Source organism: Alligator mississippiensis, chromosome 4 (assembly GCF_030867095.1).
Source record: "Alligator mississippiensis isolate rAllMis1 chromosome 4, rAllMis1, whole genome shotgun sequence".
Classification (NCBI taxonomy): Eukaryota; Metazoa; Chordata; order Crocodylia; family Alligatoridae; genus Alligator; species Alligator mississippiensis.
The window spans coordinates 8,167,976-8,180,354 of NC_081827.1; the positions used below are offsets into that span (position 1 = coordinate 8,167,976).

Sequence of the window (12,379 nt, forward strand, 5' to 3'; positions counted from 1 at the left end):
ACTGAGTCTGGACTTGAGCAAATAGCCCTGTAGACTTACTGCAACTGGGCTATTCATGTAGGCTTTCAGGCTCCGCACACCTATGGCACTACCAATCCTTGCCTATGATGTCAGCCCCAGTGAAGTCAGTGGGATGGTTTCAGGTGCCTGCTGTGGTGGGCCCACAAGGAGCACTCCTACACTGAGCCCCCCCTGCCTCACTGTGCCTGGCCAAAACCACGCTTCAGGTGTCTCCCCTGGGGTGCCTATGTCCGGCATCCCCATTCCTGGAGCACACCTGCAAGCCTGGGGTAACCACTGCCACCACCCAGGGTCTGGTCTTTGTAAGGGCTCTGTGCTGCCCAGGGTACACAGACCCTGTAGACCTTGGGGGTGCTTCTTATAGCGTGAAGCATTAACAGTAGCCTCCCTTAGTTAGCTGAGCAAGGGAGCCAAACGGCTTGCCTAATCCCTCTCAAGCAGGTACAGCAAGGCTTCCTATAATAGATAGCTTTATTGATGGGAGAGGGTAGGCATGGGGAGGGGTAAAGGTCAGAGAAGTATCAAAAAAACCAACCCTGTGCAAACAGAAGCGGCTTGGTAGCCTTTTGATATGCTTCTAGATCACTTCATCCTAAATTACTAGCTACAATTCAGGTAAGTTATTCACATTTGCAGCCAGAGTCTGACCCAGCTCTTTCTCTGGTGGCTGTTTGGCTGGTTAGCTGTGTTCAAAAACCTGTCTGTCCTCTTTCCTCCTGGAAGGGCTCTTATACACCTGTTGTGACCTCATCACTAAGTTCCCACTAGAAGCAGCCCCATTGGCTGCTGACCAGTGCTTCCAAATGACATCAGCCTTACCAGGTGAGATGGCTAGGCACGTGGTGGGAACCTGAGATGATAGAGGAGCAGGTTGCTGAGCCTCTGAGCGGGGGCACAATCAATTCAACAGTGCCGTTGCTGCATTGGACACTGGGTGCATGAGCATCATAAGCACAGGCAATGGGCCGCCTTGTAGTAGCTTGCTCTGGGGGTGCTGTGCTCCCATCCCCGAGCCACCGGCTTCCCCAGACAGCTTTCCAGAGGGGCCAGGAGGAGGTAATTATTACTGCAGCTCAGCAGTTCATAAGCAAAGGCAAATCCTATTTCCGTGTTTCTGCAGTTTTGACAAACAGCGGCAGGAGGAAAAAAAAAAAAAAGGCAGGAAGAGATGGCAGTGTTAAATATTTATGGCATGTTTTGGTTTCCGACTTGACAAACTATAATACACTATCCATTTTTAATTTGATTTATCAGAGCGAGTGCTTGTTACCCATTTGAAGAACAGCTCGCTGCGCTGGGGCGGGCGGGGGATTGAAGGGGAAAGAGGTTTCTCAGGGAGGAGAAGGAGAGGATGTGTGAGTGCATGTGTTTGCGCTGGGGCTGAGAGATGGTTTCAGACCTGCGTGTTTAAACAGTGAAATTCCCCTCTGTGCTCTCAGGGGTGAGCTCTCTGGCCAGGTGAGCATGAGAGCTGGTGGTAACCAAGAGCTCGCACCCTCTGATGGGCCTGTGTGCAAATGGTTGTGCACATAAAACACTAAGAACCGATGAAGGTGCAAACTGGAAGCATGGCAGCCCTCCTGGAAAACGGGGCTGGATAGGTCATCTAGTCCCTTCCCTCACCCCGGGGCAGGAACAGCCATAGCTAAATGCTGCCTGGTCTGTCTGGTCTTTTCCTTTAGGGTCGTGCATGTAACAAGGAAGCCAAATCCAACCAGGCTGTAGGTGGAGAGTGAACTGGGGAACTGCCCTGTCCTGAGCCGGGGTGGGAGGGTGGCTTCCTCAAAGGCATCCCCTCCCCTCTGCTTTGCAAACAGACACGTCTTCCCCTGGCATCTCTACTAATGGAGCAAAATTGGGTTAACCCCACAGTCGCCAGAAGTCTGTGCCCTTCCCCATCTGGACAGGGACTCGGTGGGGCTGATATGGAAAGATCCACCTTACTGCCGTGGACTGCCACATCACAATCACATCCGTGGCTTACTGGTGTGAGTCTGGGATGCGGCTTGCTGCACCTGATTTACAACAGCAGTGGCAGTGCCCACTCTTTACACCATCTTGGCCCCACAACTACATCCTGGCTGTCACCAGCTAGTTTTCTTCCTGCCCCTCTCAGCAGAGAGGTCGAGGACTAAACAGGACACAAAGGCTCCCGGTGCCAGCGGTGGCTGGAATCCTACGTGGGCACTGCCCAGGATGAGCTCTTTCATTATCAAAGCAGCTATGCTCCAGAGGTGCCCCTCCAGCAGCACTAGCACACATTCACACCTTGCAGCTGGCAGCCTTGCCTTGGCTGCTGGCAGTGGAGATTTTCTCCCCATCCCAACACATGTCCCTGTGCCCATGGGGCTGTCATGTCCCCACACACAGGCAGGGCAGGGAAAGGCGCTGCTTTGCCCCATGTCTCACAGCCTTGCTGCATCACGTTTGGGTCCAAGCTGTCTCACACATGAGCTTCTAGTGACGTCTGTCATGAGATGAGGACCAGAGGCACTCAGGATCTGCAGGACCCCTACCCTGCCCTGCCATCATCCCAGGCAGTGCTGTCCCAATTGCTTTCCTAGACACCAGGTCCAGGTATGCATCAGCATCTCACCAGCTTACCCCAGGGCTATGCAAGGCAGTTTCCCTTGACACGGCCCTCTCTCATGTCGTCACACCGCTCCATTGTGCTGGTGTGTGAAGCTGGGTTGGCCAAGTGATTTCCTTTCTGTCGGTCCCCAGATGCCTGTCATGCGTGGAGAGCCCCTACCGCTGTCACTGGTGCAAATACCGTCACGTCTGCACGCACGACCCGCGCTCCTGCTCCTTCCAGGAAGGCCGTGTCAAGCTGCCAGAGGTAAGGGGGACATGGGGGCCATGGTCTGTAGGGCGGGGGGAGGGTACTGCCATGCTCCAGGCTGACTTAAACTCCCCATGCCTGCCCTTTCCAACCCTTCGCTGTGACCTGTCACCTTCACCACCTCTTCCCATTCTCTCTTCACTTTCTTCCCCCGCCAAAAGGTCTCCTTCCATCGGATGCGTGTGATGCAGGCTGGCATCTTGGAGGTCAGACTCACAGCCAACCCCCTGCTTCCTGGTTTTCCCCATCTGTTGGCACCATAACAGGTTGCACATTTATGCCAGGCACCACTTCACAGAGCAGGCGCGAGATATCTCAGTGCTGCCACCAGAGAGTTTGCGTGGGGACAAGAACAGCCTGTTCAATCGGACGTGGGAGGGAGGAGGGTGGGTTGCTTCTGTCTTAAAGCACTGGCATCATGAGAGCCCGACGAGGAGTTGGTGCAGCACCCCAGTTGTCAGAGCATCCAGCAGAGAGGCTCTCGGAGCTGGCAGGTGCGGCACAGCTCCCTGCCAGCGCCTAAGTGCAGGTGTATGGTGCTCTCGTGGGCTGGGTGGCTGTCCCTGCTACGCATGGCAGAGCAAGCCTCGCAGATACATAATGTGCTGTCAGGCCTGGGAAAGGATGGTTTGAAGACCTTCATCCGAATGTAAGACATGAACGGAGGGAACGCCATGGCAGCTGCCACTGCTCGCTGCTCACTGACAAGGAGTTTCCAGGCTCTGGAAGGAGGGGAAACTGCCGTGTGTGTGTGCATGTGCATATGCATGCATGTGTGCGTGCATATGTGTGTGCATGCATGTGTGCACCCTGCAGAGGGAGAGGAGGGAGAGCGGTTGCTTGCAGACTTAACAGAAACCTTGAGACTTTAAGTAACCTGGAAGAGCCCCACCAAGGTGTTCAGGCACCTGACCCCCCTACTGATTTCCCAAGAGTTAGGAGCCTAAATCCCTTTGTGGATCTGGCAGGAAGCAGCCCACACCCAGCAGAGTGGAGGGAGTGACCTAGGTGCTCAGCCTGAGCGGGATTGGGATGCAATGAGCAGTCAGCCCAGGGGAACTCAAGAGGATAAATGACCTGAGATGGTTTGTTGCGTGCTTGGCCGGAGGGACCAGCGTCCCTGACGAGGGCTGATATCTCACGAACCATCAGGCACGGGGGCTGTTGATCAACTCCAGCTCTCTGGTGACGTGGGCACATTTTGTTCTAGCTGGAAAGCTTCCCAGAGTACAAAGCTTAATACTGATGACTCTGAGAGCATGCCCCTGTATCGCGCACTGTGTCCTGTGGCTGCAGAATAGCCCCGATGCTGGACCCTGCAGCAAACTCTTAGAGACACCCCCAATCTCCCGAGTCTCCTTTCTTCTTGAGCATGTCTGCTGGCTGACAGTTCAATCCTGGAGGCAACCATCTTGAACTGCAGTGACAACGGTACAGGACATAAATAATTCATGGACCGGACGTTGCCAGCACTTGGTCCGCTGGGAGTCAGCCTTTCCTGGTAGTCTGTTGTGAAACTTGCTGGGATCCAGGCGGGCAAGCAGGCTCGATGGCGTCCCTTCAGATGTCAGATGCACTGGCAGCCCATCCAGGGCCTGGGAAAGCTGGAAAGCAGCATGGTGGTGGGGTCTTGCTGTCTTCAGCTGGTGCCATCCAGGCAGGGCCTCCCCTGTTGCTTTTGAAAATGAGAGATGATTCGGTTAGCTCAGCTCTCTCCCAAATCACAAACACAGGCAGCAACTCAGGCAGCTCCCTTATACCTTCATTTGTTCTCTTGGTAGCATCTCCAAACAGGAGAGCCAGGAGGCTATCTAGGAGGCTTTGCTGGGTGGTATGAATTTGTAAGGCTGCAGCCTGGGTCAGCTTTGTAAGGCTCAGGGAGGCTCCTACCCTGCAGCCTTTAAGTGCATGGACCCGTTTATACTAATCGAGGCCAGCTGACCCCCCGGCCCTTCCCTTTGCTTGGGTCTGGAGCTGCATTTAAGAAACTCCTGCAGCACTTGAGCCTTGCAGTACAATGCACTGGTGTTCAGATCTGAGCAGCTCCTGCCCCAGCGACGTCTGTGACTTCCCTGGTTCCTGACCCTGCTTTCGGCTTGCTCCTGGGTTTTGGCCTCAGGGTTTTCCCTGCAGATCTGTTTCCTGACTCCTGAACCCAGTTTGGCTTGCTCGCGGATGCCACCCTATGAATTTCCCTTTAGACTTGGTAATGAGGTTTCTGATTCCCAGCTCCTGACCCCGGTTTGGCATTTTAGCTCCTGACTTGTGGTTTCTGACCCTTACCCCTGCAATCTCTAGCTCCACACCTAGGTCTACCTACCAGCCTGGTGAACCATGACAGGATTGCCCTCTCAGTCACCTGGTTAATGGAGGATAACCCGGTACTTCTAGTAACTTGAAAAAAGTTCATGATCTTTGGAGAAGAGATACGGGCCCAAGCATCTTTCCCTGGGCAGGAAACTACTTGCTTCAGATGACATTACTAGTCCAGCCGTGTTGTGGAGATGAAGCTCTTTTGATTATTAGGAGAGAGTCCAGCGTATGGAAGGATGACTTCCAGAATCAAGGGCATCCATGGTGGTTTGGCCCAGGAGGACAGGAAAAATTGTGTGGTTGTGTGGCTCTTCATGAGTCCTGGACTTGTCACCAGATATTTGACATGCCCCAATTAACAAAAACAAGGGGAAGACCTCCTGGAGTATCTAGTCCATCCCACAAAGATCAGTAGCGGGTTGGCCCTCCCATATCCTATCCATATTCTCCTGTATCCTACTACATCCTTCCTAAGACGCATGGTCCAGTCTTGTTTTGCGTGGCACTAGTGCTCTTCTTCCACTTCCCAGAAGACCCTATTAACAGCCTAACACATTTCACTGGAAGAGATTGTTTCTTAATATTCAGCCAACATTTTCTTCTGGAAACTCTTCTTCCATGCCTCCTAGTTGTATCCATTTCTGTCCTGGCCATTACTAGCCAGAGCATCACCACTTGGGCTGGAGCCTAGCTTCGTTGAATCATATAGACCTTCCAGCTTCGGAAACCATATGGACCTGCCAGCTGTCCCTCACCTACCATCGGGAGCCTGGCATGGCCACCAACTAGTTCCTGGACTGCTCAGTTTAGGCATCAGCTGGGATGTAGTTTCTGCCTCGTACAGCCAGCCTTTCTTGTGACATCTTCCCCAGTGTCTGGGCCCTCAAGCGTAGACTGTTTTCATTAGTCTTTCCATCCTTAATACTCCCGTCGCTGTCTTGATGCAGCCTTTTTCCTTCTTTTTCTTCGCTGGGGGGCTTTCACTTCTGTTTGGAGCGAGTACCCGCTCAATCGGTCCGTCCTGAGCAGGTATTTATTCCTACTGTTCGGTGGGTGGAGGTGCAGGTTTCCAGCTTTCTGCTGAGCATCGGAGTGTGGAGAGTTTCCAGGAGCGTCTGGTCCCATCGCACCAAGAGCCGCCTTGCCAAGTAAACAAACATTGGTGAGACTTTGTCGCACACGCGTCCGCCAGCAGCTTTTCCCCTAGTTACTCATCGCTGTCAGTGTACCAGGCTTGTTCTTTCTCCCCCACAATCTGGCCTTCGCCCCAGCATTGCTGTCTTCTCTCACCCACTCTTCTTTGCTACCCATGTGGCATCTTTCAGCCAAACCCCGTGTGGGCCGACTCTTCCCACTCATGTAGCACGTGGTCCACGCTTTGCACATTTGAAGGTGGATCAAAACATACAGACATGCCAGTGTGCTTCCAGAGGCTTATGCTTAGGTCCTGGTTTCATCAGATGCCGGACGGTTTATGCAGGACTGCTCCTGGTCTCTCATGGAGCCTCTGTGTTATGCTCTGATGAGAGACAGCTGGCCTCTTTCTGCCATGTGCAGATTCATGCAAGATACCAGATTGCTTTGGAGATGACCAGTAGGATGGAGACATGAAGAAGGCCTGCAGGATCATCTGCTTCCCCTGTAAGAGTATGGCATTATTCCTTAAAGCCAGGCCTCCTGTGCATTATCTAGGACACGTTTCAGCATCAAACTGGGTACTCAGCATGTGGCCACCTCTAGAATGGGGCAAAGTAACCCTTATACTAGCACCAGGAGTGCTAAAGTAGAGATCAGTAGGACAAGAGAAAATACATGAGATGGTTCAAAGTGCATGGGGCTATAGACAGGCAATGTCTAAATACCCAGGGCTAAATCTTCAACCTCCTTCTCACTTCTCACCCCCACCGCAAAGTGAATGAGCATTTGAATGGTGGCTTCAAGAGTTGGTCTTTCATGTTGGATGAGTGTCTTGCAGCCTTGAATCAAGTATTTTGGAACTGCTCTTTTTGGTTCAGGGCTGCAGAATCGGCTCTTGACATTGAGCCAGAACAATAAGGACGATCATACTGACAACCAGTACTGGCGCCCGTGGCATTGCTCTTCCATCTCATGCCAATGCCAGGCAGCAGGTTGGCGAGGCTGCTTTGAGAAGTCAGAATGACTGAATATAGTTGTTGTGGAGCCTGTTGGGAAAGCCCTGTTTGCTTCTGGTTACGAACTTCAGCAGGGCCATAAAACAAGAGTATTTATGATTATGGCGGTGAACTCAATCAAATAGGGTTGACGACGTCTCGGGATGATTTGCAGCAGAAATACTTCACCTTGACGTATAATTTCCCCTTTACAGCAGGTTTTTGAAAGCAAAGTCTGCTGGCTGGAAATATACTGAGTGAGTTCTTGCTTTATAAAAGGGAGCTGATCTCATTTGTCGGGGCGAGGGTAAGCAGGAGACGGGAGAAGAGGAAAATGATCGGAGGCTTAAATACAGAGCGTTTTTGTACAAAGAGAGCCATTTATAAAAGCAACAAGGTTTAATCATCCCTGAGACAGGCTGCTTGCTCCATTGCAGCCCCAGGTGTCCAGCAGGTTCCTTAAAAGCAGCTGGCAATGTCCGGTGTCGCAGTGGCCGCATGCATTACAGTAGCGTCAAGAGATCTGTCCAAGGTCAAATTCCCCTTGCGCTGGGCAGAGGACAGGCAGCGAGAACCGCAGAGGAGTCGGGCTGGAAAGGACCGCGAGAAGTCATCTAGTCCGACTCCCTGCCTGAGGCCAGGTCATCCCCATCCAAGCCAAGGAGATCTCAAAGGCATTTCAAAGCAGTCATCATAGAGGGGAGGGAAACAGAGGCATCGAGCCAAGCGGTTTGTCATAGGGCAGAGGTACAAACGATACCGAGGTCACCTGGACGATCCTCTTCACAATAGAGACGCTGCCTCCCATCGCTGCCTGATCTGGCATGGCAGCTATCACGCCAGTGCTTCATAGACCCTCCTGTGAGATGGGAAGCTGGAGGTGGTCTACCTGAGTGGATGGCATAAAGGATTTAAGGCTTTTTTTGTGTTGTATTGCCATTGAAAACGAACACTGTCTTGTTCTGGGCCCTGCTAGGATTTTAGCTTTGTATGGGTTTAGAGGGGGGGAGAAAAGGAAAAGCAAAAGTCAAAAGCAAACCTTGATAATGGATCTGTGATCCGGCGGGTTTAGAAGATACACAATCATTTAATTACCTTGAAGGAGGTTTTCGTCTCCCCGCACTCAGCCAATTCATGCGTTTGGGCCTTTTTCCTTCCTCCCCCAAACCAGCTTTGTATGAAAAGGATTTTCATCTGCCGCCTGAAAGGGAAGAGAACTAAAAACCCTGACACCAAAGCATGTTCGGTGGGGTTGGTTGGGCTAATGACAGCCAAGCCCACATAAAAGAAACAGCGGCTTCAAATATTAATTTGTCACCAGCCACAGGAAGTCCTGGGAGACATGCAGCGGCAGGCGGCTGCGGAGCAGTGGCGCCCTCGTTCCCCAAGTGTCCCTGTCCGCCTCGCGCCGAACGGGGACCTGCACCACAGGCCTCGGGCATTGGAGCACACTGATTTCTCCTTGTCCCCCTGCTTGCTCTTTGCAAACAGATACGGCAGGCAGGTTTGTGCACTGGTGATAAAGGAGGGCAGGGAGGGATGGTGGGAGCCAGGCGTTGGCAGGCCAGCGCTGAGCAAATGCCCTCTGCTTTTTTCCATCCCCAACATCCAGTTTACTGCAGACTGGACTCGTAGCACTCCCAGCCGCTCCTTCCCATCACCCCTGGCTTTGCGGCGGACCAGTGTCCTGCATGGTGTCTTATGCCAATATTGTCCCCTTTTCAGCCCAGGTGCAAGCAGCACCTGGGGAGTAGGCGGCGAAGCTAGCCACGTCGCTCTCATGCAACCCTTGGCTGTAGGAAACCTGTGGGCCTTTGCCATGGGAGCCTGCTGGGCATCAGGAGTGGGCAAGTCTTTGATTTGCCCTTTTGGACCTTCTAGCTTTGCCCGTGCACCTCGGTCCTGCCCTAAGGGCACACGTGGCTGACCTCCTACAGCTCATGGAGTCGCTCTGTGTTGCAGCTGGAGATTTTGCCCCAGGCTCATGGCACTGTAGTGCACCACACCTCCTTCCCACAGCTGATGGCTCTTGCTGAGACCATGTAGGATGCCTGAGCTGACTTTCCAAGAACGCACCGGTACAGACGGGGATCCCCCCCCACACCCGCCGTTGTGCTGCAACAAAAGGCAGCTGCGGAGACACAGCTCCCCCGTGTCCGTCTGTTGTCTGGCGAGTGTCACGAACCAGTTGCGCTTGCATTGCGGACTGGGCCGGGAAGGGATGCATCGTCCGTCGTTACTGTGGCAACAACTCAGCCTCCAGCCCAGGTCTGGGTTACCTAGATACTGGCCCCGGCCGGAGACGCAGCTGCGAAAGGTGTCGTTGCCGAAAAATTCCATCTCTGCTCATTAATGGATCCATCATTCTGCAGGGATCGCAGTGACAGCAATAGAGATGCCAATATCAGAGCCTCTAATTCTTCCCCTCTTGTTGATTATCCGCTCGTTTATCCTGGCACCTGTCTATCATTAAGAGAAAAAGAGCAAGGTGTTACTATGGCAACCTGCCGGCAACCTGCTGCATTCACATTCTGCGAGCATCCAGGGGGGATTGGCAGCGGAGAGGAGAGGAGGTGAAGGGATGAGAGCGGAGCTGGAGAGACAGCTGCCAAGCAGAGCAGCCGTGGCGCGAGGAAGAGACAGGTAACGTTGAGCTTCCCCAGCACCCTCAGCTGCTCCCTGCATCAGGAGCAGGGGGCAGCACTGATTTTGCAATGACTGGAGGTAACCTGGAGGGTGGGATGGACCTCGGTCCATCTGCTCCAAGCGTTGACAAGGTGGCATCTGGGGAGAGTCCGGAGAGGCGGGTTGCATCGGCATCTGGACTCCCATCAGTGTGAGGGTTTCGGTGCCATCTCCTCCCTAGTGCAGCAGCAGAGAAAGAAGAGGAATCCTTGTTGTATAGCGCTGCAAGATGGGGCCGGATAAGGAAGGTATAGATTGAGTGTCAGAAAACATTGTCTTTCCAGGAATAGGCAAAAATGCTGGCGAGCGCTACTGAGAAGCAGCCTGGACCAGTGTAGGGATGGAGGTTGTAGCCATGTTGGTCTAAGGACATAGACAGACAAAGTTCTTTGGGTGCATCCAATATCTTTTAATAAAAAGGTTGGTCTAATGAAAGATATTGGATTTAAGAACCTGGGCCATTGTAGGGCACCACGTTGGATTTCATCAGGGTGGCATCTTGCTCTTGGAGACCGGCCGGGTGCATTTGGCTGAGCTGGGTCACATCTCTCTGCCACTCTTTCCCTTCCTACTCATGTCCATGGGAGCAGGTGGCCTTTGAGGCAGGCTCTGTTTCTCATGTGGAGTTTCTATCATGTCCAGTGCAGTGGACCAATGAATTTGGTCACCCAGTGCCCAATCTGCACCCTTCTCCCTCAGTCCACTTCCCTTCACTGGCACCGAATGTGACTTGGTGGCCTGCACCGGGGAATTTGCTGATGCCCGTGTCTTCTGGCTAATGAGGAGCCTGCTGTTGGGAGCTGTTGCAGCAAAACTGCGATGTGGGTATCATGGAGAAGAAGGATCCTGCTACACATTGCTCATAAGAGCTGGGCTAGCTTTAGTAGCCATCTGAGCTTACCTGTCATGGGGGCGGCAACCATAACATTGTGGATTTCCCCCCAGGGCATGGCATGGGGTGGAAGAACGATGCTTGCCATCATGGCATCATTACCATCAAGACACATTGCGGTGTTCAGCACAGCTGGAGGACAGTTGGACTAGCTACCCTGATGTCTACAACATGGGGCGCCAGGACTATCCAGTTTTGGGGGCCAAGAGGTTCTCAAAGAGGAAGGGAAAGGACCCCCTCAATTTCCCAGGTCACTTTGGGCATTGCCTGGCTTTGAAGCCCAAGGCTTTGTCCTTTCCCTGTTTTAGCCTCAGCTGCCTTCTTTGTTAGGGGCTTGGAGCACTTGGGCCTGAGCTAAGGGGAAGGGGGGTCATTGAATCCCCCCATTGGAAGGCATCTCTTACTTGACCATGGATTCATTCCCCATCTCCCTGGAGCCTGTACCCATACCCTTTCCTGGCTTGTTCTCTGAGCACATGTCCAATGGCCTTGGCTTGGGCCTGATTTCCCAGTCACAGGGCAGAGAGACATGGGAAGAGTCCCACTGTCCTGCTTCCTGTGAAGTCCAGTAGATGTTTATCACCAGCATCATTGGGGTAGCTGTGCTGATGCCCCATGGAAGGGGGGCTGCAGTTATTGCTTCCTGGGTGGAAAAGGGAAATGTCACCTAAGGAGACTTGCACGTCCCATAGTTTATATGCATTTGTTTACGTGCATGGCTGGGATGATCTTGTGGGGTTTGACTTCAAACGGGACCTTCTCTGGAGAGCAGCAGTCTCCTTTCACCCAGGGTTGTTATGCTGCATGGGCAATAAATGCTAGGCAAGGATGTCCACAGGTGCTGCTCTCTGCTAGGCAAGGATGCTAGGCAAGCATGTTCACAGGTGCTGCCAGTTGACTTGCCGGCTCTTACCAGATATTCCCCATCGTGACAGCCTCTCTTTAAAGAAGGACCATTCCCTAGTGTGGAGTTGGAGATCAAAAGGCCCATCAGCCCTCCCAGTGGTAGCGGGTGGCTTTTGGTGCCTCAGCTATACAACAGGGTCAAGGATTGCGAGACTGTTTGCAGACTTAGTGCTTAAATGGACACAAAAAGAGTCCTCTAGTAAAAGTCCTAAAAAGGCAGGCATTCAGGACCTCTGTTCATGGAGGAGAAGATATCTGAGACCAAAGGACACTGAGCCAAAGAAACCCAGGGAAGGACAGAGGGACTGGTTAGCTTCCCCAGCTCATCGCCCTGCTCGGACACTGTGTTTTCTATGGTGTTGTCCAACCCAGTTCTAAAAATCCTAAAGACTGAGGCTCTCACCACCCCCCTGGAGAGTCTAGTATGCAGTTTAATCCCCGCCAGCCTATTTTCTTATGATTGTTCCCAGCTTTACCTGCTGCATCCCTCTGCATAATCCTTCTCCAGCTTCGGGGCTCCTGCCCTCCACAGATTTGTACAGGCTTGTTGGTGCTATTGTTTCACACTTCTCCTAGAGGATCCGTCAC

General features: G+C 52.8%; 1 protein-coding gene across 1 annotated transcript in view; it reads left to right on the top strand.

The window, feature by feature from the left end:
* Nucleotides 1–12,379, top strand: part of PLXNA4 (plexin A4) — a 523,137-nt gene that overhangs the window by 375,135 nt on the left and 135,623 nt on the right. Inside the window, exon 9 of the mRNA XM_014607569.3 lies at nt 2,746–2,860. Within this exon, the coding sequence (XP_014463055.1) occupies nt 2,746–2,860 (115 nt within the window). The remainder of the gene's footprint in view (nt 1–2,745; nt 2,861–12,379) is intronic.